The 27918-nt window shown below is 42.3% G+C and overlaps 1 protein-coding gene across 9 annotated transcripts in view; it reads left to right on the top strand.

The window, feature by feature from the left end:
- MAP7D2 (MAP7 domain containing 2) overlaps positions 1-18374 on the top strand; it is a 106736-nt gene extending 88362 nt beyond the window's left edge. For all 9 annotated transcript variants that reach the window (XM_027054452.2, XM_053202148.1, XM_027054454.2 and 6 more), the window contains 7 exons: positions 7778-8003; positions 8772-8876; positions 9938-9994; positions 10436-10514; positions 11473-11659; positions 14063-14335; positions 16813-18374. In XM_027054452.2, coding sequence (XP_026910253.1) covers positions 7778-8003; positions 8772-8876; positions 9938-9994; positions 10436-10514; positions 11473-11659; positions 14063-14312 — 904 coding nt within the window. In that variant the 3' untranslated portion in view covers positions 14313-14335; positions 16813-18374. The remainder of the gene's footprint in view (positions 1-7777; positions 8004-8771; positions 8877-9937; positions 9995-10435; positions 10515-11472; positions 11660-14062; positions 14336-16812) is intronic.
- The last annotated feature ends 9544 nt before the right edge of the window (positions 18375-27918 follow it).

Raw genomic sequence — 27918 nt, 5'->3', positions numbered from 1 at the left:
CGTGTCCCTTTGCCTCCAGCAACCTGGGTACCAGCCTGCAGAGCTCCCTGACATGCCCCGATCATGTGGTGCCACACCTCTACATCTCTGCTTTTCCTTTGCTCCACGTGGACTCCTGCTTCTTCTCACCAGACACATCTTCCTTTCTCCAGACCTAGGTCAAGCCTTGCTCCCTCTCTGTAGCCTTTCTGGCCTGCACCTGGGAAAGAACTGAACTCACCTACTCTTTACCCTTTCTGAGCCCAGCCGTTCAGCTAACATAGCCTTCTCTGTTCATAGGCATGCTTCCCCCTAGTATGCACCTTTAAAAGGCTGGGTTACAGTCTTTGGACCACTGGTACTGCCACTCAGTAAATGTATGAGAAAAGCAGAGAAGGAGAAAGAGGCCCAACTAAGAAGCCATTGCAGGCACGGCTTAAGAGAAGGCAAGGGCTAATGTAGTATGTTGAAGATGGACCTGGAAAAGTGAGTGTGAATTCAAGACAGGTGGTCCAGCTACAGTCTGCAGACTTGCACAAATCAACAGAAACGGGTTCATTCAAAGTCAATGCTAGCGTTTGATTCTAAGGACTTAGGAGAATGGTACACCCAATAAAAGATAAATGAAGGACAGAAGGAATTGGTTTTAGAGTACAACAACTATCCACTTGGGTTTTTTTTTTATTGTTTACTTACTTATTTTGAGAGAGAGAGAGAGAGAGAGAGAGAGAGCGCCCATGCACGCAAGAGCAAGGAAGAGAGAGAATCCCAAGCAGGCTCCATGCTGTTAGCACAGAGCCTGACTTGAGGTTCCATCTCACAAACCATGAGATCATGACCTGAGCTGAAATCAAGAGTCAGATGCTTAACCAGCTTAGCCACCCAGGTACCCCTATCCGTTTGATTTTATATAAATCAAGTTTAAAGTGCCCATGAAATATCCACATGATGGGAAATGGAGTCAATGCCTGGGGCGTAGGTAAAAATAAGAGCAATACCCTTGACCCCAAACTGATTTTCCTCTCTCTTGCCAGGATAGGAAGCTTTGCATAGCACCATGTGGGTAGCAAGAAAGGAAAGTACCAGACAGCCTGGGACTGGAGAGCAGTGGTGATGGATACAGCAGCAGTCGAGGCAGGAAGGGAGAGCTAGGGCGACACAGCCTCACACATGCAGGGCTGTGGCAAGGTCTTGCAGGAGGGACATTTAATGCTGTCTATACCTGCACAATATGCTAAGATTGAGGAAAGGCTGTTGGTCTCAAGGTTAGAAGACGAGCTGAGATTTTAGAGGGAAACCATGGAGAAGGGTGGAGACATGAGCCAGCTTGGAGGTGAGAGGGCAGAGGCTCTGAACATCTGTGGCATGTTAGGAGGCTGTGAGCGGAGGGGGGAGGGGGTGGAGGAGAGTTGTTTGGGATGCTTGAGACCTGAGTGTTTGCCGGCCATGGAAAAGCACATGTTTAAGGGTGAGCTGATGAAAGGAAGAGAGGGGGATAGTGGGAGGAACACAGGTGCTGGAGGCCGTGGGATTCATAGCACAAGTGGTGGCATTTGTAGTCTTTCACATCTAAGCAGAGGAAGAAAGGGGAAATTTTCTGACCAGTAGTGCCACAGAGAAGAGAAGATAAGGAAGCCCAGATCAGGTGACCCCAATCTTGTCTGAAAGCGGTTGGTGATGCCATCAACTAAAGAGGATGTTGAAGACTGAGAAAAGGTAGAAGTTCAGACTGTTTCCACAAGGATCTGAGAAATGAGGGTAAAAGGTTGGAGTGGCAGCTGAGGCCAGGACCAGCTGACCAGTCAGCCTTGTGTGGGCCTTACTCTCATGAATTCTGGCAGTCCAGGAGGGGCGCAAGTGGTCAGGGAGGCCACCCAGGCTTGGAACTGGGCAGCAGAGTGGCTTCCATGCCAGCCCCACAATGTTCAGAAGGAGGTCAGAGGCCTGGGACACAGAGAGAGAAGAGGGAACGGATGCAAGTGACCACACAGCACTCCTCGGGGCAGGTCAGGAGAGAAGGTGCTGAAGGACAGGTTGAGGGCAGATCAAAGAAGGGGAAGTTCAGATGTGGAAGATGAAGTTTTTTGTTTTTGTTTTTTATAATTTAACTTTATTTTTTATTTTTTAAAATTTACATCCAAATTAGTTTATAGTGAAGCAATGATTTCAGGAGTAGATTCATTAATGCCCCTTACCCATTTAGCCCTTTCCCCCTCCCACAACCCCTCCAGCAACCCTCAGTTTGTTCTCCATATTTATGAGTCTCTTCTGCTGTGTCCCCCTCCCTGTTTTTATATTATTTTTGTTTCCCTTCCCTTATGTTCATCTGTTTTGTCTCTTAAAATCCTCATATGAGTGAAGTCATATGATTTTTGTCTTTCTCTGACTGACTAATTTCACTTAGCATAATACCCTTCAGTTCCATCCACGTAGTTGCAAATGGCAAGATTTCCTTCTTTTTGATCGCCGAGTAATTCTCTGTTGTATATATATACCACATCTTCTTTATCCATTCATCCATCGATGGACATTTGGGCTCTTTCCATACTTAGGCTATTGTGGAGAGTGCTGCTATAAACATGGGGGTGCATGTGTCCCTTCGAAACAGCACACCTGTATCCCTTGGATAAATGCCTAGTAGTGCCATTGCTGGGTCATAGGGTAGTTCTATTTTTAGTTTTTTGAGGAACCCCCACACTGTTTTCCCGAGTGGCTGCACCAGCTTGCATTCCCACCAACAGTGCAAAAGAGATCCTCTTTCTCCGCATCCTCGCCAACATCTGTTGTTGCCTGAGTTGTTCATGTTAGCCATTCTGACAGGTGTAAGGTGGTATCTCATTGTGGTTTTGATTTGTATTTCCCTGATGATGAGTAATGTTGACCATTTTTTCATGTGTCAGTTGGCCGTCTGGATATCTTCTTTGGAGAAGTGTCTATTCAAGTCTTTTGCCCATTTCTTCACTGGATTATTTGTTTTTTGGGTGTTGAGTTTGATAAGTTCTTTGTAGACTTTGGATACTAACCCTTTATCTGCTATGTCATTTGCAAACATCTTCTACCATTCTGTCGGTTGCCTTTTAGTTTTGCTGATTGTTTCCTTCGCTGTGCAGAAGCTTTTTATTTTGATGAGGTCCCAGTAGTTCATTTTTGCTTTTGTTTCCCTTGCCTCCAGAGACATGTTGAGTAAGAAATTGCTGCGGGCAAGATCAAAGAGGTTTTTGCCTGCTTTCTCCTCGAGGATTTTGATGGCTTCCTGTCTTACATTGAGGTCTTTCATCCATTTCGAGTTTATTTTTGTGTATGGTGTAAGAAAGTGGCCCAGGTTCATTCTTCTGCATGTCGCTGTCCAGTTTTCCCAGCACCACTTGCTGAAGAGACTGTCTTTATTCCATTGGCTAGTCTTTCCTGCTTTGTCAAAGATTAGTTGCCCATACGTTTGTGGGTCCATTTCTGGGTTCTCTATTCTGTTCCATTGATCTGAGTGTCTGTTCTTGTGCCAATACCATACTGTCTTGATGATTACAGCTTTCTAGTATAGCTTGAAGTCTGGGATTGTGATGCCTCCTGCTTTGGTTTTCTTTTTCAAGATTGCTTTGGCTATTCGGGGTCTTTTCTGGTTCCATACAAATTTTAGGATTATTTCCTCTAGCTCTGTGAAGAATGCTGGTGTTACTTTGATAGGGATTGCGCTGAATATGTAGATTACTTTGGGGAGTATTGACATTTTAACAATATTTGTTCTTCCTATCCAGGAGCATGGAATCTTTTTCCATTTCTTTGTGTCTTCTTCAGTTTCTTTCATAAGCTTTCTATAGTTTTCAGTGTATAGATTTTTCACCTCTTTGGTTAGATTTATTCCTAAGTATTTTATGGGTTTTGGTGCCACTGTAAATGAGATCGATTCCTTGATTTCTCTGTCACTTCATTGTTGGTGTATAGGAATGCAACCGATTTCTGTGCATTGAGTTTATATCCTGCAACTTTGCTGAATTCATGAATCAGTTCTAGCAGTTTTTTGGTGGAATCTTTTATGTTTTCCATACAGAGTATCATGTCATCTGTGAAGAGTGAAAGTTTGATCTCCTCTTGGCTGATTTGGATGCCTTTTATTTCTTTGTGTTGTCTGGTTGCAGAGGCTAAGACTTCCAATACTATGTTGAATGACAGTGGTGAGAGTGGACATCCCTGTCTTGTTCCTGACCTTAGAGGGAAAGCTCTGTTTTTCCCCATTGAAGATGATATTAGCGTTGGGTCGTTCATATATGGCTTTTATGATCTCGAGGTATGATCCTTCTATCCCTACTTTCTTGAGGGTTTTTATCAAGAAAGGATACTGTATTTTGTCAAATGCTTTCTCTGCATCTATTGAGAGGATCATATGGTTCTTGTCCTTTCTTTTACTGATGTGATGAGTCACGTTAATTGTTTTGCGGATATTGAACCCGCCCTGCATCCCAGGTATAAATCCCACTTGGTCGTGGTGAATGATTTTTTTAATGTATTGTTGGATCCAGTTGGCTAATACCTTGTTGAGGATTTTTGCATCCATGTTCATCAGGGAAATTGGTCTATAGTTCTCCTTTTTAGTGGGATCTCTGTCTGGTTTTGGAATCAGGGTAATGCTTCCTTCATAGAAAGAGTTTGGAAGTTTTCCATCCATTTCTATTTTTTGGAACACCTTCAAGAGAATAGGTGTTAACTCTTAAATGTTTGGTAGAATTCCCCTGGAAAGCCATCTGGTCCTGGACTCTTGTTTTTGGCAGATTTTTCATTACTAATTTGATTTCCTTACTGGTTATGGGTCTGTTTAAATTTTCTATTTCTTCCTGTTTTAGTTTTGGTAGTGTATATGTTTCTAGGAATTGTCCATTTCTTCCAGATTGCCCGTTTTATTGGCATATAATTGCTCATAATATTCTCTTATTATTGTTTTTATTTCTGTTGTGTTGGTTGTGATTTCTCTTTCATTCTTGATTTTACGTATTTGGGTCCTTTCCTTTTTTTCCTTGACCAAACTGGCTAGTGGTTTATCAATTTTGTTAATTCTTTCAAAGAACCAGCTTCTGGTTTCATTGATCTGTTCTACTGTTTTTTTTTTCTTTTGGTTTCGATAGCATTAATTTCTGCTCTAATCTTTATTATTTCCTGTCTTCTGCTGGTTTTGGGTTTTATTTGCTGTTCTTTTTCCAGCTCCTTAAGGCGTAAGGTTAGGTTGTGTATCTGAGCTCTTTCTTCCTTCTTTAGGAAGGCCTGTTTTTTGTTTTTTGTTTTTTTAATGAAAACTTTTAAGCACACAGGAGAGAATAGCAAAACCCCCATCCTTGCCCACAGATTGAGTAAGTAGTTCAAGGCTGAGCATGTGTCAGAGATGTGCAAGACCCTCACCAGCGGCCAGTGACAGGGATAAAGGATGCATCTGCTAAATGTTGAATGATGACCACGATGCATAGGTTTTTGGTACTTTCTCCCTGGCAAGGAAGGGGGATGGGTTTGGAGTAGGTGACAGGAATAAAAACAGACGGGTGACAGAACTGCATGCAGTTCTGGAGTTGTGAACTCCAGAAGGAACTTGGTAATGATGGCAAGGGCAAGGGGGTGGGGCAGTCTGCAGCAGCATGACTGTGGAGAAATGACCAAATCCATATTGTCTGTTTTTTTAAGCAGATAAAGAATACTCATCCTTGGAGAGGATATTGAGGGACTCGGTTTCACGCGGGAAGCTAGTTTTGACCTACTTTGGGGAAAGCAGAGTTTGGTTAATGGAGGGTATTCTGTCTGTAACAGGAGGGACAAGATAGAGCTAATGGGCCTGTGGGGAGGAGGAATGTGTGTTGTGCACAATGATAGAGATTATGGAGACTTTAGAGCCCAAGGGGATGTGTTACTTACTGTTTGTGTATGCATTGGGCACCTCTGAAGTCCTCATGGTAAAACAGAAGAAACAGAATGCTTTTCAGATCCTGAAGCTAAAGATGAAGTAGCTTGTGCATTAATTCATAAACACTGTATCCTTTATGTATTAGTTCCTTGGGGACAATTAAAACCATCTCATCAGGTGAGGGTTAGGAACTAAAATAGTGTCCTGTTTAATCTTAGGATAAACTTTGTTATTGACATTTTGATAATCTTGTGTTAAACCTACTTAGTCTTCCATTGAGGAATCTAAGAACTGGAGTTTCTTTCTGATTAGGCCCCATAATGCTCTTGTCCAGAGTTCCCTAGAATATTTGTTAATAATTTCCGTTGTTCCAGCAGTGCTTTTAGGCATCACAGTCTTGGCAAATATAGAATATGTTACATACTATTATAGTCCTGGGCTAATGTCTCTACGTATCTCTTTACCTTTTAAAATATTTCTTTGGCGGGGGTGGGATGGAGCGCCTGGGTGGCTCAGTCATTTAAGCATCCGACTCTTGATTTCAGCTCAGGTCATGATCTCACAGTTTGTGAGTTTGAGCCCTACATCAGACTCTGTGCTTACAGTGAAGAGCCTTCTTTGGATCCTCTGTCTCCCTCTCTCTGCCCCTCCCCAACTCGTGCTCACTCTCTCTTCTCAAAAATAAATAAACGTTAAAAAATGTAAATATTTCTTTGGTGACATATAGGCTAATTGCCTCCACAGTTCCTGCAGGATATCCTTTTTAAGTCCTGACTTTTTATAAAAATGTAACAATACCCCAGTAAGTTAGTGACCCCTGCTTTTGTATAAAGGTGATGTCTGAAAAGCATACAGATTTATAGATATGCTTACAAGGGCATGCATTTGAGAATCTTCTTAGGGCCAGGTATTGTGCCAAGTGCTTCCCTTACATTATATCATTTAGTTCTCACAATGATGTCATGGACCCAGTAGTATAGCTATTCCTGTTTTATTATTTTTTTAATGGGCATCAGAAATGTTGAGTGACTTTCCAAGGAAGGGGCACACAGTGAGTGGTACAATCAGGTACAGTCATGATCTTGCCCATATGTCACATTGTCATTCAGTAACGCACTGCAATATGAGAATGATTACTCACATTTTTTCATAGATGAGGAAAGCGACACACTTGTGACTAGGAAGAATGTTAGAAATGTAAAAACAACTGCTTAGACTTCATAGGGTTTTTCCTCACTGCTTGGAGCTCTTTAGCATTATATCATCAACTGTTTGTCTGTGGATGAAAAATGTCTAAATGTCATTTAATTTTCATATAGCAAAGAATAAAAGCTAAAAGATTTTTAAATATTGGTAATACAAATGAGAAATAGATGTTTGAATTTCTATATTAAATATAAGAGTTCTGTTGAATACTTTCTTCTACTTGCCGCTTCAGAACTAACATAGCAGTTAGAGCCCAAAGTAAACTTATTGAGCACATAGTCACTGCTCTTTAAGTTGCCAACTGGCACAGTTGTAGCTATTGAGACATTTCTAGTTTTTTTTCAGCTTCAATTAGGTTTAAATATTTATTTCACTTAGTTTTTCAAAGAATTGTCATTAAGTAAGAATGGTGGGACTGTGGTCATTCGTAGATTAACTAGGGAGCATTTATGTCTTCATTATGGTGTGTTCTCAAATAAGTACATCATTACTCTTTGTGTAACAGAATTTAAAGTCAACCCTGGTTAATTTTTTTTATAACGTATAGACTGAAGTTGCTTTCCGGGAAGGATGAGTCAATTTCTTGAGTGGATGCTAATACAAGTTCACACGTCTGTGTGCTGTGTTTTATGCTCTCCTGTTGGCACACAGTTCTTTGGCAGTTTGCCTTTTGAGCATGTCATCATCTTCTAACAACAGTTATGTTCTCAAAAGGCTGGAGAGAGAGGAATTGAAAAGAAAGGCAGAGGAGGAAAGGCTTCGCCTAGAAGAGGAAGCCCGTAAGCAGGAGGAGGAAAAGAAACGGCAGGAAGAGGAAGAAAAAAGAAAGGCAGAAGTGGAGGCTAAGAGGAAGGCCAAGGAGGAGCTGTTGTTAAAAGAAGAGCAAGAAAAGGAAAAACAAGAAAAAGAAAAGCAAGAAAAAGCCATGATTGAAAAGCAGGTATAGTATAAGTCTTCATATGGACTCTCCTCAAGAGCTTTAGTTAATATTAGGCAAAATTAGTTAAATTTGAATGATTCATAATGTTTGCTTGAAGTTTTCTCTTAAACTAACTGGGCCGGTTATTAAATATGAGTTACTTTGGGCAATAAAAGTGAAGTTTGTAATGTTTGCTGTATGTCAGTTCACATTCCCCAGAAGGAAGATCCTGGGATGAGAATTTGGGTGCCAGGAGTTTATTTGGGAGAAGATCCCAGCAAGCTGGTAGGAGAGTGAGAGGAAAGCCAGTATAAGTGCACTGATGAGTGGCTTACTGTGGACCACTGGGAGCTAATGCCTTTGGGACTCTCTCAGAGACTGTGGAATATGCCTTAGAATTGTCTCTCTGAGGGGTGAGGAAACTGGATTGTTTATCTGCCAACTTCTATCTCTCATGATTGAAGGTCACTCCTTGGGTAATTAACTTTCTGAAACACCTAGCCATGTGCACATGGCCAGAGACTACCCTCAGACACAGAAAAACCTTGGCAGGCAGTATGGAAACTGTCTGCAGGTAATTTGCATGGTGAACCCAGAGTATATGAGTGAGGCCCAGCCGTGTCTACTACATCATAGAGCAGGCTGTGTAAATCCACACTGAATATTGGAACAACATCTACTTTGAGGTAGCTGATAAGGTAGAAGAACACATGCATATCCCAGGGAATCCCACTACAGTGTTTTCTCAGCTTAGTAAAGTTTATGCCTTGGTTTACCTATTTCTATCAGAAGGAAGCAGCAGAAGCAAAGGCCCAGGAGGCAGCTAAACAGATGCGTCTAGAAAGAGAACAGATCATGCTGCAGATTGAGCAGGAGCGCCTGGAGAGGAAGAAGGTAAGGGCTCAGGATCAGGAGGAGTTAGGGTGAGACAGGAACAGGAAATCAATCCAGTTCTGTTCTGCAGTTGTTGGGTAGAGTGATCTTAGAATTGTCTAATTAGGTCAAGTTTGTTGATAGTGCTGTTCACATCTTCTGTATCTTTGTTGGTTTTCTGTCATCTTGTTCTCTTAGTAACTGAGAGAAGAGTGTTAAAAGTTCTCTCTGTGATTATGGATTTAGCCATTTCTCCTTCCAGTTCTATCAACTTTTGTTTTAAACATTTTGAAGCTCTACTGTTAGGTGAATACATATTTCAGATTATTAAATTCTCCTGTTAAATTGACCCTTTTATCATTAATGTATCTCTATCTCCATTAATAATTGTATTAAAGTCCACTTTGTCAGACTTTTTTTTTCCACTTTGTCAGCCTTTTTATGTTCACTGTCTGCATCATAAATATTTTTCCATCCTTTTACTTTGAACCTACGTGTTTCCTTACAAGTATGTCTCTTGTAAACAGCATAAAGTTAGGACTTGTTATTTGAATCCAGTTTGATGGTATTTGGCTTTTCATTGGGGTGCTTTTGTCCATTTACATTTAATGTAATTAGGGATAAAGTTGGGTTTAAGGAGGCTGATTATAAATAAAGCTCCATTCCCGTGGTGTCCTAGATCCAGCCTAAGCTTTGTACTGAATTAGGTCTGGGAGCTAGGAGACCAATCTCTGGCATCCCCTCATGACCTGCACCTCACCCTCACTTTCTCTAGGGTGATCCTCTAAAATGGCAGGTAGTGATTTGTTGTTTTTAGGTAACCTAAGGAGAGGAAGGAAAAAGGTGGGATATAAACTGAATGTCGATTCCAAATACTAGTTCACTTTTCAAGCATTTGACCTTGTCCATAGGGCAGAGGTGTGTATCTGCAAAACCAATAGAAACCTTTCTGTACTCATTATCCTCTCCTGATGTTTCTCTCTTACGAGTTTTCTGAGATATGTAAAATCGCATTTAGACCCAGCTGCTTTTATGTTTATTTGGTATTATAGTCCTCTTACCTGGTCCTTTTTGGTTTCCAGAGAATAGATGAAATCATGAAGAGAACAAGGAAGAGTGATGTGTCTCCAGAAGTGAAGGTAGGTGTTCACAGAGTGCCATTTTGATAGTTTATGGACTGAGGAGAAAAGAATGGCACAGTATGTTCAGTGGAATTGTAGGTCTTGGAGAGGAACAGCCAGAAAAAATGAACTCTTCCTGCTTTGTTCTTGGCTAGATTAAGGAGGCTACAGGTACTTGGATGTAAAGAGGAATCTAAGAGAGGAGTTTCAGAGACAGGGTGGTAGTAAAAAATTTGAGAAGTTGGGTTGTGGATGCAGAGAGAGGCACAGTAGTCCATGAATAAAAAAGAAAATGGTGACATATTGATAAGGGAAATACAGTTAACTTGTAATAAGCCCAGAAGATTCAAAGAATTAGCATGGAATAGGCAGATGGTTCAGCACAGTTCTGAATATCCTTTGATGCTTTTCAAAAGTGCTTGTCTTTGTATGTAAAGTCATCCTTCCCTCTGTTTTTAGAAAGAAGACCCAAAAGTAGAGCTTCACTTGCCTGTGTATGTGGAAAATAAGACAAAACCAGTTGTCCCGAACAAAATAGGTGAGTGTGAGGGCTGGTTCTTGGGGTCTTCCTTTCAGTAGGTGAGGGCTCAAAGCACTTCCTGCGGGGATGAGCACCCGTGGGTCTTAAGAGCATTATTCCTGTAAGGGTACTGTGTAGTTTTCCTCCTGGGGGAGTCTCCATCTCCAGTACAGGTCTCTCAGGTCCATTCAGAAAGTTCTGGGGTCCTCGGTTACTTTAATAGTCCCAGCACAGGAAGCTGGCCACCTGCAGTCCCATGCTAGTTTCCAGGGAGGTTAACAGCTGATCAGGTTCTATTCAGAACCGATTCTGCTATTCTACAGTGGTTTCTCCTGCCTTCCAGACAGGAGAGCTGGTAGTCCAGCTCTTCTCTCTCATGTATACTTAAAACTCATTAGATGTGAGGGGCACCTGAGTGGCTCAGTTGTTTGACTGTCCCAACTCTTGATTCAGGCTCAAGTCATGATCCCAGGGTCATGGGATCAAGCCCCACATCAGACTCTTCACTGAGTGTGGAGCCTGCTTGGGATTCTCATTCATGCTCTCTCTCTTTCTGCGCTCTTCCTCCCTCTCCCTCCCTCCCTCTCTTCCTCTCTCTCTCTCTCTCTCAAAGAAAACCCCTCCTTAGATGTGAATATATCAATGCAGCCAAAGTCAGAGAGGCATGTCCATCTCAGAGGTACTCTACATTTCTCCTTTGCCTTGGGTCCCAAGAAAATGCTACATAGAGCCTGGGGACCTGCATAGTATATGACACCAAGCCTCCTGGGTGGGTCATGAGCCCTGCACAGACACTGATGATGTCATTTGTCTTCTTTTCTCTCTGAAGCTGATGACATCGGGTTCTTTTTGCAAAAGGATGTTGGACTGTTGGTAAAGCAGAGGATTAAATTAATTGTCTCAATATATATTTCCCCTGCTATTTCATTGTTCTGGTATTTTATGATTAACAGAATGACTTTTTGTTCTCAATCAGAAATAAATGGGTTGAACACCTGCCAGGAAGTTAATGGTGTGGGGCGTACTGCCCCAGAAACTTTTCCTCGAGACGTTTTCTCTAATGGGCTTAAACCAGTTGGGGGACTTGTTCATCTAGACACCCTTGATGGGAAATCAAACAGCCTGGATGACTCAACTGAAGAAGTTCAGTCTATGGATGTGAGGTAAGCTGGTTTATTTTGCACGTGAGCCTCATCTCTTCTGCAAACACCTCCACTGCCTCTTTGTTGATTTTTTCATCTTTTACATACCTAAATCAACTAAAGGAGGTTTGATTGCCATTCACAAAAGCTATCAGTGGTATATTAGTGTGTTGGGTCAGGTTCTTTAGAAGTAGAGCCTGAGACAGGTATTCTAAGGCATGGGATTTATCGGGAAAGAGTTCTCACAAGCAAGTGGAGGGTGGGAAGGGGTATGAAGCAGGGAAAGTCACTAAGCAAGGATTCTGTTTTAGCTGGTCCTATGGGAGCTCTGAAGGATGAATTTCCACTAGAGGGTGGTCTGATTAAGGGAGGCAGCCTTCGTGCCACTCTACCCATCAGCCATTGAGTGTGGTCACCCAAGGTAGGGATGCAGTTATAACTTCTGTGGGCATAGGACTCCTGTCAGCCAAAGACAGTTGTCCAAAGAAAGGGTGGCAGCTATGAGCTATTAGCAGCCAGCTCTTTGTGCAGCTGGGAGACAGATGCGCCTACACATCAATGGGGTCTGAGTGGGGCACCAACAGGACTCACTGTGTCCAGTGTCTTATGTTTAAGTAGTCTTGTCATTGGAGACTTGATAAAAGATCTAATCTGATTCCAGATACTAAAATCTTAAACAATTCACCTGACAAATTAATCTCAGACAAAAGGCAAATTCAGTTAGCATGTGGTTGAGACAGAGACACTGAAACAGAGAGCCTTGGACAGGGCAATTGGAGTGGGGGCAGCTATCTGAGCCAGGAGGCAGTGACAATGTTTTACAAAAGTTCTGCCAGAGCTCCAGGTGGCCAGAGGTTAACCTTTTCTCCTTGGCTGTGAATTCTCAGCTTTCTCTTTGGGGGTGGGGTCTGGGGAGGAGGGTCTTTCCTAGGGCACAGTGATTGTAAATGTCCTAGCTTGTGCACCCTGGCCTTAAGCCAGATATGTACAAACCCAGGGTCCAGCACCCCATCACTAGTAGAGCAAATTCTATGGAGACAACCCTTGCCTCCATTGCTGTCCATCTCCTTAGGCCCCAGGGTGAAACAGCAGAGGCATCTTAAACATTAACACAGCATCTCTCCCCCTCCCCGTGTTGAATCTACCTCTACTTATTCCTTATGTCTCTGGGTGTGGGGAAGATGATAAGACACAGCATCAACCAGGGTTCAAGAAAGTGAAGGGGCTCAGTGTGTACTCCAAGTTCTCCTGTGGCCACCTCTGCATTTAAAGAAAGGTGACTCTTGGAGGTTGCACCCAAGCTTGTAGCATTTTCTCCTCCTCACGATGTGACCAGCTGTTGAAGGCCAGGGAATGGAGGTGAGGCAAGGTGGAGATAGGGTGGGTGCTTCTGCTAATGGGGCAGTTTGTCCAGGCTCCAGCCACCACAAGTGGTGTTAGGTCTTCTACTGCCTCATAACTAGGTTGAGTGTGAGGGAAATGGATTTTCTCAGTTTCTTCAGTTCAGCTTGTTTTTGTAGATTCTTCTCTCAGATCTTATCAAGGAAGAAAAGAACAGACAAACTTGGCAGCAACCTTACTCTGGCTATTAAGAAAGACTCCCAGTGTCGGGACCTCACATCCCAGCCCACCTCATCTGAGCTAGGCCTGTGGTTGACACAGCTATGAAACTCCTTCTTCCATCTCTAGGTTGAAGAGAGAGAGAGAGCCACACCCACTGGGCAGGAGCTAGATAAGTCAGGGTAGAGTGGGGCCTCACTTTAGAGAGGGAGCATGGGAGAGATTTGCTCTGCAGGTGACTGGGTGCATGGTGGGGTCCTTCTTAACAATGGCCCCCACCTAAACTGAACATTTACTGCAGGCTGCACAGACTTCCTCAGTATGATCACGTCATGCTCACAGGAACCCCAATAGGGAGAAATGATTGTTCATCTCATTGTACAGCAGTGGAAACTGCGGCTGGCAGGGAGGAAAAACAGCTTGTTCAAGGTAGCACTGCTAAAGAGAAACAGCACCAGGAACCCTGGTGCTGATTAGGGCCCTTCCTCAGCTCTGTTTTAACTTCTAACATTTGCTTTCTGTTTGGGTTTCCCATTTTGAAGGTTTTGGAAGTGGTTGGCTTCTCTGCAGTAGAGTGCTGGTACCTGTGGTTTTTATTTTCTTTCTTCCTGTGGGCAGTGTGAGCTTGGCCTTCACAGCCCTGCCCAGTCCACTTCCCTTGTTTTTCCTTGGGAGGGGGGCTTCTATCTCTCAATGTCTCAGATTTGAAATAACTTGTGTTTTTTATAGTGTGTTTCACACCAGCTTTGTCTCTAAATCCATCTTCTCTCGAAAAGTAGTGTAACAGAATATTGTAAATAGAATTAATTTTCATATTTTTCTCTGCCTCCCTCCTTCACTGTCCCTCCTTTCCCCCCATCCCAGTCCTGTTTCAAAGGAAGAGCTTATCTCCATCCCAGAATTTTCACCAGTAAGTGAAATGATTCCTGGGGTGTCTCTGGACCAAAATGGAACTGGTAATGCCCGAGCACTTCAAGATCTCCTAGATTTCACTGGCCCGCCCATGTACCCCAAGCGATCCAGTGAAAATCTCAGCCTGGATGACTGTAATAAAAACTTGATTGAAGGATTTAACAGTCCTGGCCAAGAAAATACTCTGAACACCTTCTGTTGACAAATACATCTCTTTAATGAAAGGTACAGTCCGGTCCTTTGATTATAGTCTAAATTTATACCTCTCCAAGTGGGGTTTGTAAAGATGGGATAAACATCACTCGGTGTCCTGAATGGTCAGTTTTATTTGAAAAATACAAATGTGAATATGAATACAGGTATCACTCATTTTTCAAAACTTAACATTATGCCAAATGTAGTTTATGAAAGACCTGCATTACTACCTGTTTGCATTAACTGAAAGTAGTGCAAAGAGATTTTTCACTTTTACAAAAAAAAGGCAAAATGCAAAAACAGCCTTCAGTGTTTGTCTTGGAGTGAGCTGTTCGAGAGGCAGCATGCACCCTGCACGGGGACAGTGGCTCCGTCAAACTCCTTCCTGAGAGCTGCACTCAGCATTCAGCCGCCATAGCTTTGCACTGTGTCTGCGAGCATCTGTGCTTTCTCTCATATTATTTTGCACATCCATTAGCAAGATATATCCTAAGGTAAAAGAAAAGCCTAAGAGGTTATTTTGGGGGTCTGGGAACACTCAACAATTTTTCCATATGAGTTAGTAGTAATTAATTGCTTCTTCACCTTGCGGCATTTCTGCTTACAAAAGGTTTTGTAGGAACATTCTTTCAGATGGGAGGAAACCTGTATATGGTATATATACTGCAGCACACACAGTAATTGAGATGGATTTCAAGTGAATCCTTTGTATGAGAGCCTTCAGTGCCACACCCCTCCATGCCCACCCTGCTGTTGGGGGTGTGTGGATGGGTGTGTGGTGTGTGTGTTGAGAAGCACTGCTACAAGCTTGACCAACCATCTATCTGGAGTAGCACCATTTTTAGAGGCAAAGAGAATACCGTAATAGTGGTACAAGGTGGTATTAGTAAAGTGAATTTCTCCCCTAGTTTTACTCAATGACATTCCACATTCTATCTGCAGTCATTCATATATAATGATGAGCATTGGGTCAAATGATTTGCTGTTCTCTTGACCCATTCTGGAATCTTTGCAAGCAAACATCTATTCTTGGATCACACTGAGGGAGTGGGCAGATGGAGAGCTGAAGTTTGTGTCCTGAAGGTTTTGTTCCCCACCTTTGGCCTTTTTTCTTGTCGAAGTGGGTTATAAACACTCTGCATTTGTGTAATTTAGTTATACACACCTTACATTGGATTTACTTCAGTTTGGGGCTTGTTTTTTAATTAACGAAAACATAATTAGAATCTATCATCAAATCCTTTCGTAAGTTAATTCCAGTTGTCCTCCCACTTTAGACTTTGAAAACATTTTTATATTCTCAGCATTCTCTCACTTCGTTTCTTATGAGGCTCCACTCCTATAACACAGCTTCGGTGCCTGATATGATTTAGTCCAATCTTTCTCTTTCTCAAATGAGGAAACACAGGCTGACTGGCTGACCCAGTCAGAAGAGCACACGACTGTTGATCGTGGGGTTGTGAGTTCAAGCCTCACGTTGTGCATAGAGCCTATTTTAAAAAAGTGAAATCTATTTTGGGGCACCTGGGTGGCTCAGTTGGAGGAGCATGTGACTCTCGATCTCGGGGTCATGAGTTCAAGCCCCACAGTGGGTGCAGAGATTACTTAAATAAATAAAATCAAATGAGGAAACAGGTTGGGGAGGGCACATGGCCAAAGGTCACTGTATTTTGCATACATCTTCCTGTGCTCAGCTATCAGCTGTAGATAGTGCATCTTAAGAGTTCACTTCTCTCGGTTCTTAGGAAAGCACTTGTGGCCCTTTGACACATAAAAGGGAATGTATGACAGGTAACATTTAGAATAAACTGTGTCAGTATTATGCTAAGTGAAATAACTCAGTCGGAAAAAGACAAATACCATATGATGTCACTCACATGTGAAATTTAAGAAACAAAACAAATGAGCAAGGAGGAGAAAAAGGGACAAACCAAGAAACAGACTCTGAACTATAGGGAATAAACTGATGGTTACCAGAGGGGAAAGCAGGGGTCGGTGGAGATGGGGGAAATAGGGTATGGGGATTATGGAGTGCACCGGTTCTGATGGGCACCGAGTGATGTATGGAAGTATTGAGTCACTATATTGTACACCTGAAACTAATATAACACTGTATGTTAACTGAATTAAAAACTTAAAATCAAGATAGGATACAAGTGAACATAAATAAGCATGTGTTTTGTTGTTTGTTTTGACTGCATTTGGCTTCTTAAAATAAGTTCTGCACTGAAATCTTAAAATGTGTTGGTTTTTGTTGTCACAGTGGCTAGGGGCAGCAATACCATTTGGAAAGCAGAGCTTGGGACATTAAGTATCCTGCAGAAAATTTGGCCACCTAATAGAATAGTCCCACCCAAAATGCTGAAGCTCTTCCATTGAAAGATACTGCTATATAATTATCAAGAAGGTAGAAAGTTCCAGACAGAGTGATCATTTTAGTGAGAAAGAATAGGTACAATGTGGTCTCTTCATTCATCTCATCTGGTTTTGTTTTTGGATTGACACAGGTGGTGTTTGGAGAGCCCATGAAGCTGCTGGTAGTCAAATCCAAGCTGCTGGTCCTCTGAAGAAGCTTCTGTTGTCCTAAATCACTGGATTCCAAATTATTAGATGAAAATGTAACTGTATCCCTAGTTAGTATGTCAAACACTGGCCACTCTTGGTAGAAACCACTCTTGGTCGAAACCTTGAAACATTGGCCTTGTTGGGCTTTAGCAAAGTTTCATGTTACAGTTCTATTTATGAGCTTCAGCTGCTGATAAAGTGCTTCCTATACTACTTTATTATCATAGTGATCCTCTGAATAACCCAGGTGATTCTGTGTTGGAAATTCACCTTATAACCATTCTTATTCCCAAAGTTGGAGTACATAAACATTTAGATGTCTTTTCCTGTAAATATTCTAGACATTGACTCAAACTCTACTTAAACTTACACTGAACTTGGGCTGCTTATCTCCCTGTCTGTGTTTAGAAGAAGAAATTCCAGAGGGTTTTCCCCCTTTCTGTGGTTTATTTGTTGGAAGTTACTATCAAGCTGTTTCTTATTATTAAGCTTAGCCACCTGCAAAATGCGTTGCCCCATATTACTCCTTGGGGGGCTGACAGAATAATATTGTCTGGTTGATTAAGAAAACTATTAAGCAATGTGGAATGATTTCTGTTCACGTATGCATTTTATTATAGACTTGGGCACCTGAATCTAGCAAGGATCTTGTCATTGTTACCCCTTAAAATATCCAAGCCATCGAGTAGCTTTTGGACTGAAGGAAGCTTGAATGATTTGTGGGGCTCATGCACAGGTGGTTGGTTTTCATGTTGTTGCTATCGTTTTTCTCTTGGACCTTGGGGCCCTTGTTTGTTTGCTCCTGTGTTTGCTCAACTCTAATGAAACCAGGCTCAAATGAAAATGATAGTTCTCTGGAACAAGGGGGCCCTGAACTGGACCCAACATGTCATTTTAACAGACCAACATAAAAATATCTGAACAAGGGACAATGACACTAGAATGTATACTTCATGTGTTTTATGCCATATAATGTGTTTTCTTAATTTTGTTTCTTGTGGTGAAATGTGACTTTCAGATTAAAATGACCTCCTTTGAAACTGTTTTTTGTTTGAAAACTTCTTTGAAACTCTTGTACAGTAAAGAGTTTGGAAAAGATCCATAATTCTGACTGAGGTTTGCAACCAGGAGATAAAAAGAAGTCTCAGTAATAATCTTGTTCATGTGCTTTTAAAACCAGCTACAGTTTAAGACTTTATCAGTTATGGAAACTGTGTATGTTTGTGTATGTGTATATATTAAATAAAATACATGCCTCCAATAATGCAGTGCCATTGATCTTGAATATCAGGGGAAATCCCTTTTATGACAAGCACACAGAAAATGATAGCATGGTCTGACTTTCAAAAAATGCCTCACCATCTTTCTTAGTTTTATTTTGCTAAATGTTTGTTTTGTTGTGATCTGTTGTGCCTCATAGCACCATTGTGACCATGGTGATGCCTCATGTGCATGATGTGTTCATTGTGTTTAATGTGAAATACATTTTCATTGAAGAATCTGATGGCTTGCTAGTGTTTTGTTTGTTTCTGTAGGCTCAATGAAGAAATGTGCTGAAACCAAATCAGATTTTCTGAAACCTATGTGGAGAAAACCCAAAAATCCTGCGTAGGTGTCCTTTCCCTGTCAAACTCATTAAAATTTCTCTGTTGTCAGTTCCAAGCACAGCCAGCTGTAGAAATAAGCTTAAGTGATGAGCTGTCCCTAGGAAATGATGAACTTCGAAGTACAGTAAAGTTGATGTACTTTCATACCACTGATATGAGGGAATTCTAGCTAGCTAAGATGCGGCTAACTTAGTGTAACCTATGAAAACATTCCACATAGCAATATGGCATTTAAACAGAATTATATTGGGTATGGTGACCTTTATTTTCCAGTAAGCTAAAACCAGACCAGCCTTTTTTTTTTTTTTTTTTTTTTTTTTTTTGTATCTAATTCACGGCTTTTATACAGGCTGAGAGACAATACCAGCCAAGACCAGGAGCCAGAAAGGCATATTGGAATGGGAATTTTGGAACCCTCATGGTAACTTTCTGGGCTGCCGTCTCTGAAGCCAGGGATCCAGTCAACACAGCCCTCCTCAGCTCTGCTGACAAAGCCTCTGTTAAGTGCACAGGAGTATCTGTCCTAACTCTTTCTGTATGCTGGCCTATGACAGTGGCATTACAAGTAGCTTCTGTCTTCATGAGCTCTGGCCACAGGATCAGAGTGGTTGCCAGGCACTCCTAAGAGCAATTTTTTGTGAACATTCTGAATTTTTATTCATATGTACAGGTTTTCTGTTAATCACATGCTTTGTAAACTAAATTTGGAAAGCCAGTGTAAGGAACTGTTTTGTTTTTAAACATGCATTGAGGCTCCGTTACTTTGGAGCACAACAGAGTGACCTCCATCTCCACTCTTGAGTATTGTTCAAGAAAGACAATTATGTAAGAAAATAGCATGAGAACTCTTAGCAATAGAAAAGAGGAGCCTTACAGATAGTCTTTGGGCGGGGAGGGGGGCCGCAAAAAGAAACAAGTGAAAAACTCATTCTTAGAATATTTTCACAGGTGAGCCTACTACTAAAGAAAAATCAGTAGTTTTCTTACACATTAACAATAAACAGGAAGTTGACCCCCACAAACCCCAGAAAGTTTGTAGAAATAAGCCAAATCTAAAACTTGATCAGGGGACATTACATGTAAATGGAAAGACATGTCATGTCACTAGATGGGAAAATCTGTGTGTGCGAAGTAGACATAGTAGGTGGTCCTCACATTTGTGCAGTATTGTAAATCAAATCGAGTCCCAGTCAATGGAATTTCTGTTTTGCAACTTGTAAACATAATTGTATAGTACATGTAACAGAGTGAACACAGAGCTAAGAAACTTACAAAATGAGCTTTTAAAAATGGAGAATTTCCCTGAACAAATAGCTAAATATATGATAAAACTTCCAGAACTAAAACAATGTAGTCTGATAAATACAATTTGGAATAGAAAATAGAGATCAGTGATAGACCCAAGAGACTAAGAATGTAATGTATGATGGGATGGGGGTGGATTATTTCATCTTATACAGAGATAGCATGTGATTTAGTGTCTCCTGAGGGCCAACTGAATTTAGCATCTCTGATAGGATGTGAATAAGGGCCCATATAATGAGGAAATTATAATGAGCAGGGTCCAAGGTGTGGGTACCAATTTTGGTTCAAAGTTTAATTCAGTGGAACTTTTAGACACAAGGCTTGGTATGATCCTCTGAAGATCTTGAATTGATACCCTCCCCTCACCTCAGGATTTGCCAGGATCTCAGGAGGTGAGAAGCAGTGGCCTCTACTTGCCATGGTTTAAGCTTCTGCAGGAATGGACCTTAAGAGTCAACATGGCCTCAGTTCCTGCTGTATGCGAGGTGGTCTTAAGACTTCTCCAGGCTATGAGGTAGGTAGGAGAGGGTTACTTCCTTGAGACACACAGCTGGAATTTGACAGATCTGGGGTTGACTCCAGGGCCTCAGGTTCGGTACCCTCTCGAGAGCTAACAGGTTCTTCTGCCCCTGAGAGCAGCAGAAGTGTTTTTGTTGGAGCAGGTGCTTATAGCTGAGAAGGGCCAGAACCTCCATGGGGAATCCTAGTTCTGGGTGTGCTTTTATTAAAAAATGAACTGTCAACATATTGTTCACATACTATAAAAATATCCCTCTTTTATACAACTCTGTCTTTGATTTGTTCACAAAGTTGTGCAACCATCACCACTAATTTTCATTTGTGCTTTTGCAGCGTTTCTTATCCATCCATCCACTCAAAGCAGGAGAGCTTGGCTATATTATTAGTTCACGTCCTCATTGTACCTAGAAGCAAGAACATGGGATTTGAAAGTACTATTCCCTGAACCATTCACTTCCCCATATTCCTGTCCCAACAGGCCGAATTAGTGTGGTGTTTCTGTAACCTGATCTATGTGGGCTGTTTTGTGTTGTTTCGCATTCTCTGTGCATAAATATTGGATCAAATGCCAAATACAGGCTCACTTATCAGATGCCCAGTATGGACCTTATAGAGGTCGATGAGAAACATGGATTGGGTGAAATTTGAAAATCATGAACCTTTGTTGTTGTTGTTATGTGTTGTTTTTTGGAGAGAGAGCGTGAGCAGGGGAGAGGGACACAGGGAGAGAGAGAGAGAGAGAGAGAGCGAGAGAGAATCCCAAGCAGGTTCAGCATGGAGCCCCAACACAGAGCTCAATCCCACATTGCAGGGATCATGACCTGAGCCAAAATCAAGTCAGAAGCTCAACCAACTGAGCCACCCAGGTGTCCCCCAAATCATGAACCTTTTGTGCTCGCTTTGGCAACACATATACCGAATCATGAACCTTTGAAGATAGGCCTTTTAACAGTGGCCGTCAAATCTAGTGGGTGTGGGGTGGCTCTACTTGCTCTTGTGTTTCCAGGACAGATGGCCCATTTTCGGGGAGAAATGATTTTCTTTTTTGACCCTAAGATCCAGGTCAGGGTCCAAGACAGTGGGCACTCCTTGAATGGTGGAAAGAAATCACCCCTTCTACAGCCCAGAGTCTGAGGGGCACCTTGCAAAAGGCTGAGGAAGCTGGTAGGCTTCAGATGATGTCACACCCAGAGAATTCACTCCCCACCCCTCCCTTCAGCTGTGCAGTAAATAGAAGCTTCTGTGAGGCAGTAAGGAAATGCCAAAGTTTAATCCTTCCAATAGGCTTCGAGGGATGGTTGATGTTAGGGAAAAGGTCTAAAGTGACCAGACTTCTGGACTACCAAGATAGTATTAAGGCAGGCTTTCCCGTGTCCACTTATCTCAGGAAATGCAAAATTCGAGGAATAGAGTCCCAAGGAATTAAACCTTTGTGTAAAGTAACTTTCAGATTAGAGGCAACAGCCCTCTCTTGACTGTCCTTGTCTTTTAATCACATTTCCCTAGCAGTGTGTGCAAGCTGATCTCTGAAACAACCAGAAAGTTGTCAACAAAGAAGTGAGAGCTAAGAAGGAGCTAGGTCATGCATGCACAGTAGACATATGGAGAGCTTGTTGGATTGAATGTGGTCCCCACAGTGGGATGCAAAGGTTGTTTTAGAACAAATGGAATCTTACTGGTACCACTGGAAGGAAAGGATACATTTCATTTGCTCAGTGGACCTGACCTTTGGAAGGGTTCTCAGGGGTCACTCCTGTGCAGTGACAACCCTGATGGCTGGTAAGAGGTATTCATTGTTCATTGATGGTACGAAATTATCCAGAACAAGGAAATAAGGCCAAAAGATAACTGCATGCCCTTTCAAAGACCTGCAAGAGCATGGTCTTAACACAGCAGCCCAAGGGCTGCTCAGTTTCAGGGAATATAGCTTTCTATTGCTGACCATGTGATCTGGACTAAGACACAGTCTCTGGAGTTATTCACTTGTAGACAGAGTTGCAGTTGACTTTTGTCTTATTGAAAAGCTAACTCCAGGGGCGCCTGGGTGGCTCAGTTGGTTGAGCATCCAACTCTTGATTTCAGCTCAGGTCATGATGATCTTACAGTGTGTGGGACTGAGCCCTTGTGTTGGGCTCTGCGCTGGCAGCAAGGAGCCTGCTTGTGATCCTCTCTCTCCCTCTGCCCCTCCCCCATTCATCACGTGTGTGCGCACTCTCTCTCTCTCTCTCTCTCTCTGAAAATAAATAAACCTTTAAAAAAGAAAAAGAGGGGCGCCTGAGTGACTCAGTCAGTTAAGCGTCCGACTTCAGCTCAGGTCATGATCTCGTAGTTCGTGAGTTCGAGCCCCGCGTCAGGCTCTGTGTTGATAGCTTGGAGCCTGGAGCCTGCTTTGGATTCTGGGTCTCCCTCTCTCTCTGCCCCTCCCCCACCCATGCTCTGTCTGTCTCAAAAATAAACATTAAAATTTTTTTAAAAAAAGAAATGCTAACTCCAGACATTATGCCTGTTTGTTCCTGTAGGGCACTAAACAATTTTGTATGTAACTTTGTGATCTCATCCCAGCATTTGTTTCCCCACTAAACACACATCGTGTGATGCTGTGTATGTACCCACATCCATGTGCCAAACAAGCAGTCCCCATATTCTCCCTTGACCCGGTTTTGTCATCCTGCTCCCTAATGGAGTTGAACACACTTTTGATACATGCTCACGTATATTTGCAGCAGAATTATGGTTGTAACTTTCGAACTTATACTTTGACAATGAGAAAGCCTTAAGTCCTCAGCAGGTTTGGGAAATTTTAAGTAGCTGCTGTAATAGCTTTAAAGGTTCATATTAGGGGTTCCTGGCTGGCTCAGTCAGTAGAGCATGTGACTCTTTATTTTTTTTATTTTTATTTTTTTTTTGAGAGAGAAACAGAGTGTGAGTGGGAGAGGGACAGAGAAAGAGGGAGACACAGAATTCGAAGCAGGCTCCCGACTGCTAGTTATCAGCACAGAGCCTGATGCAGGGCTCGAACTCACGAACTGTGAGATCATGACCTGAGCCAAAGTCAGTTGCTTAAGTGACTGAGCCACCCAGGCACCCCTAGCATGCGACTCTTAATCTGAGGGTTGTGAGTTTGAGCCCCACGTTAGGTGTAGAGATCATTTAAAAATAAAATCTTTTTTACAAAGTTCATATTAAATGCTGTTGTAGTGCACCACCTAGATGGACCTCCTCTTTAAGACTGAGGTATTTATCCTTCCACATGCTGGAGGTACAGTTGCTGAGGCTTGTTGGTGGAGTTCCTAAGAATTGCCTTTGACTGAAGGAAACTACCTTACTAAGGTTAAACCCCCTCATTTGAGCAGCCTGTATCTAATGGATAATTTGGGTGTACAAAAATCCTTGTCTCAAAGTGAGACAATTCAGAAGGGATGTCTCACTTCAGAGGTCCTTGTGCGTTCACTTGAGTCCTTTGTTGAGGCTGCATTGCAGCCCAAGATTTCCCTCCTGCTTCCTCCACTCCGCTGTTCACTCCCCATGCACCTCCTGCATGCTAACTGGTCTCAGCGTCTATTCCTGGAGAACCAGACCTGAGCTAGCTAGCTAGGCATTGTACTAAGGGCTTTCCATGCATTCTCTCTCCAAACCTTAGGAATGACTTTCTGAGATAAGCACTGTTGTTGCCATGCTCACTTTACCACGAGAAAGCCTGAAGTCCTCAGCAGGTTTGGGAAATTTTAAGCAGCTCCTGTAATAGCTTTAAAGGTTCATATTAGGGGTTCCTTTACCATGAGGACCAAGACAGGTGAAGTTGCTCATGCAAAATCCCTTACAAGCAGGAAGTACACAGCTGGGCTTCAAATCCAAAGTTTGCTTTCCAGCCTGTGCCTGTCCAGGCCCACTACACCTCAAAGTTTCACTGTGGGAAATCACACAGATTCAACCCTTTGAGGCTCTTGCCAATCTACACATCTTGTAGCTGTATTTGCAAGTTTCCCAGTTATTATTTGTAGTTGTAATGGGTAATGAGGTCAGATCTGCTGTAATGTATTTTTGTATTATATATAGTTTAGGATGAGACATTTATTTGCGTGATTCTTTGATTAATGTCGGCCTCTCTCACTGTAAGCTTCTTTATAGCAGGGCTGCCTAACTGCATAGTATTCCTACCACCCACTACAGGTATTCAGTAAGTATTTGTCAGTGAATAAACACAGTTGTTACTAAGGAAATCTATGAATTAAAATCCATGTCCTCTGGTCTGCATATCTTTCTGCCAGAGCCACATTCTATCATGAGATAGATAGCAGATTCTCAAAGACCCTAGTTTTTGTGTTTGCTTTTGGATTCCTCAGCACCTACAACACCCAACTGTCCCAGAATAGCTCCACCATAAATCTTTGTTAAATGAATGTTTTTTTTTTAAATAGAGAATAAGCGTACCAGATGGTTCCAAGGCACGTAGCAGAAATTGGCGTCAATATTAAGGGTATTTATTAACCACATATAATATATGACAAGCTCCAAAGGCAGCTCAATGACATCAGGATTCTGGAGCTGCACTTCTTTGAGTGTCTTGGCTTTAAGAAGGTTGCTGTGGCACCAGCATCCTGTGTTCATGCCACTGTGGTCAGAGGCGTGAAGATGTTCGTGGCAGACTGCTGCTCCTTGTTCTGCTCCCTCCTTCTACCAGGAAGAAAACCCTTTCCCAGAAGCTCCCAGCAGATCTCTACTTCTCCTTGGCCAGTACTAGGTCTTATGCTGACCCCTAAGCTAATCACTGGCCTAAGGGAAGGATGATCATGCATATTACTTAAGGTAAATGCTAGCTACTGCTTTTTTTTTTTAATGTTTATTTATTTTGAGAGAGAGACAGAGACAGAGCATGAGCAGGGGAGGGGCAGAGAGAGAGGGGGACACAGAATCCGAAGCAGGCTCAGGCTCTGAGCTGTCAGCAAGAGCCTGACGCAGGGTTCGAACCCACGAACCGCGACATCATGACCTGAGCTAAAGTTGGACGCTTAACCGATGGAGCCACCCAGGCGCCCCAGTAATGCTAGCTTCTATAACAACTACCCCTCAAAGATGCAGAATGTCTCAGATACAACAGAACTTTTTTCTCCCTCATGTGAAGTCCAAAACAGATGTGGCTTATTATAACTCTCCTCTAAGTGGAACTCTCCTCTAAGTGGTAATTCAGGGAACAGGCTCCGTCCATCTTATAGCTCCTTCATTTTCCAACTTTATCATATCTTTCTGCATCAAGCCCACAGAATAGGGAAAGAATATTTAGAAGATACATTGCTTGGCAACCAACTTGGCCTCTAAGGGACACATGCCATTTCCACTCATATTTGGTTGGCAAGAACTAGTCACATGGCCCCACATAGATAGATGCAAGGGATATGTAGTCCCTGGCTGGTTTGCTTCTTCTTTTGTTTTTAATGTTTATTTATTTTTGAGAGAGAGAGTGCGCGCGCGCGCGCGCGCGCGCGCGCGCGCACACACACACACACACACACACACACACGAGTGGGGGAGGGGCAGGAGAGGCTTATAGAGGATCTGAAGCAGCCTCTGTAGTGACAGCAGCGAGCCCGAGGCAGGCAGGGCTCATGCTCGCACATTGTGAGATCATGCACGACCTGAGCCCAAGTGAGTCACTCACCCAACAGAACACCCCAGGGGCCCCCTAGCTGGTTTGCTACTTACCAGAGATATTGCTAACCCTGTGCTTTCCAAAAGTTCTGGTTATATCACTTCACTTTTACAAAAGACCTACATTCATACCTGTTTTTGCTAACTGAAAGAAATCAGAAAATAATTTTCACTTTTGTGAAAAAAAGCTGTTCCCACCCTAACGTAGGTCTTTCATGAAAGTGAAGTGGCACGATGCAAACTTTCCGAAAAAATGGAGGATACTCTTGGCTGTACGCTATTTTGGCTTAGGAAAGTTTTTATAGGAAGTTCGGAATGAAGGGCAAACCCGTACCATGCAAGGGGGAGCACAGGGAATTTGGTATATAGTTTGCTGTTTCTGCCATGCCATAATTAACTTAGCCAGAGCTGTCTAATGGGAATATGATGTGAGTAACATATGTCATTTTCAGTGTCAACTAGGGGGCCTGGGAAGAGAGGGGCAGTAAGTATTTTTATTGCATCGTAAAATCTACCACAGGGCCCATTATATTCTCTTTTTCTACTAATCTAAGAGAGAGTAAGAATTGGTGTGAAAAAGCAGAAGAAACTGTGAGGGTACCTAATAAATGTGGAGTTAAACAAGTCAGATTTATCAAGCAAATGAAATTTTTGAGAGCTTAAGAACAGAATTGGCATCTGGGTTGTACCAGGACACAAAAACAGACTGCTTATTGTGGGAAGACATATATTAATCGAATCTACCAAGGATCTGGGGGAAGAGCTTCAGGGGAGGGGCAGTAAAGATTTCAATAAGGAAGAGTAATGAAACTTAAAAATATTTTGTAGTAAAATTAAGTTTTAAATCTAACCTCACTGTTCCTTTTTGCCTTGCATCAATGTAGGTAGTCCATATCAAAATTTTTTTCAAAATAATTTCTGAGTTGTGACATATTTTAACACCACAAATATTATATGACTTTCAGAATTAGGGGCAAGCCACTTCACATATTAATTACAAAAGAGTTCATGAGAAATAGTTTATGGGCCCAGCGAGCTGGTAGTAACTACTGAATCTTGTTCAGGAATTTGTCGTCAATCTCAGTAGGAAAATAGACATAAAGACAGTGACTAGAATGAGCAAAAAGGGGTCTGCAGCACAAGACTGTTGGAAAACATTTTCCTCCAAACAGTATAAATCATTTCTGTCTGCACTCAGTTGTTGCCAAAGCCCTTAAAAAAGTAAAGGTAAAGAAAGGACAGCGTCCACCAAAAAAAAAAAAAAAAAAAAAAATTGCCCATCTCATGGCACAGAAGAAAAGGAGGAGGAAACAGGGCTAAGTGTAATACATCGAATTTCATTTACAATATTAAGCAACACAAGTCAGATACTTAAGGAAAGAGAAAATTCACCTGGTTCTGGAAGTCCTGGGTTGTAAGGACTAATGCAGATGCTGAAGACATGACCAACACAATACAGACCATCTATACAAAAACTATGAGAAAAATCTGTGCAAACAGTGTTGTCAAGGGATGAGAAAGCTATTTGTCCTACTTATTCCTAATTATCTAATTCTCACATCAGCATTTAACAAAGAAAGCTGTACAGAAGGGCAGCTAGAGATACATGTCAGGGCCGATGGACGTTTTCCCCAGAAGCGATGCCCCTCCAAAACATGACATGACAGTGAGCACTTGATCTGAGTCTGTATTAGTACCTGATTCATTCTTTTTTAGTTTGACTTTTTTTTTACTTGTTTAAGAATTAGTAGTTTAAAAACTCCCACGGGGGCGCCTGGGTGGCTCAATCGGTTGAGCATCCGACTTCGGCTTAGGTCACGATCTCACAGCTCGTGAGTTCGAGCCCCGCGTCAGGCTCTGTGCTGACAGCTCAGAGCCTGGAGCCTGCTTCTGCTTCTGTGTCTCCCTCTCTCTGCCCCTAACCCACTTGCATTCTGTCTCTGTCTCTGTCAAAAAATAAACATTAAAAAA

Source organism: Acinonyx jubatus, chromosome X (genome assembly GCF_027475565.1).
Source record: "Acinonyx jubatus isolate Ajub_Pintada_27869175 chromosome X, VMU_Ajub_asm_v1.0, whole genome shotgun sequence".
In the NCBI taxonomy this organism is placed as follows: Eukaryota; Metazoa; Chordata; class Mammalia; order Carnivora; family Felidae; genus Acinonyx; species Acinonyx jubatus.
The sequence above is the reverse complement of the archived record's forward strand: the minus strand, read 5'-3'. Positions and strand labels throughout refer to the sequence as shown.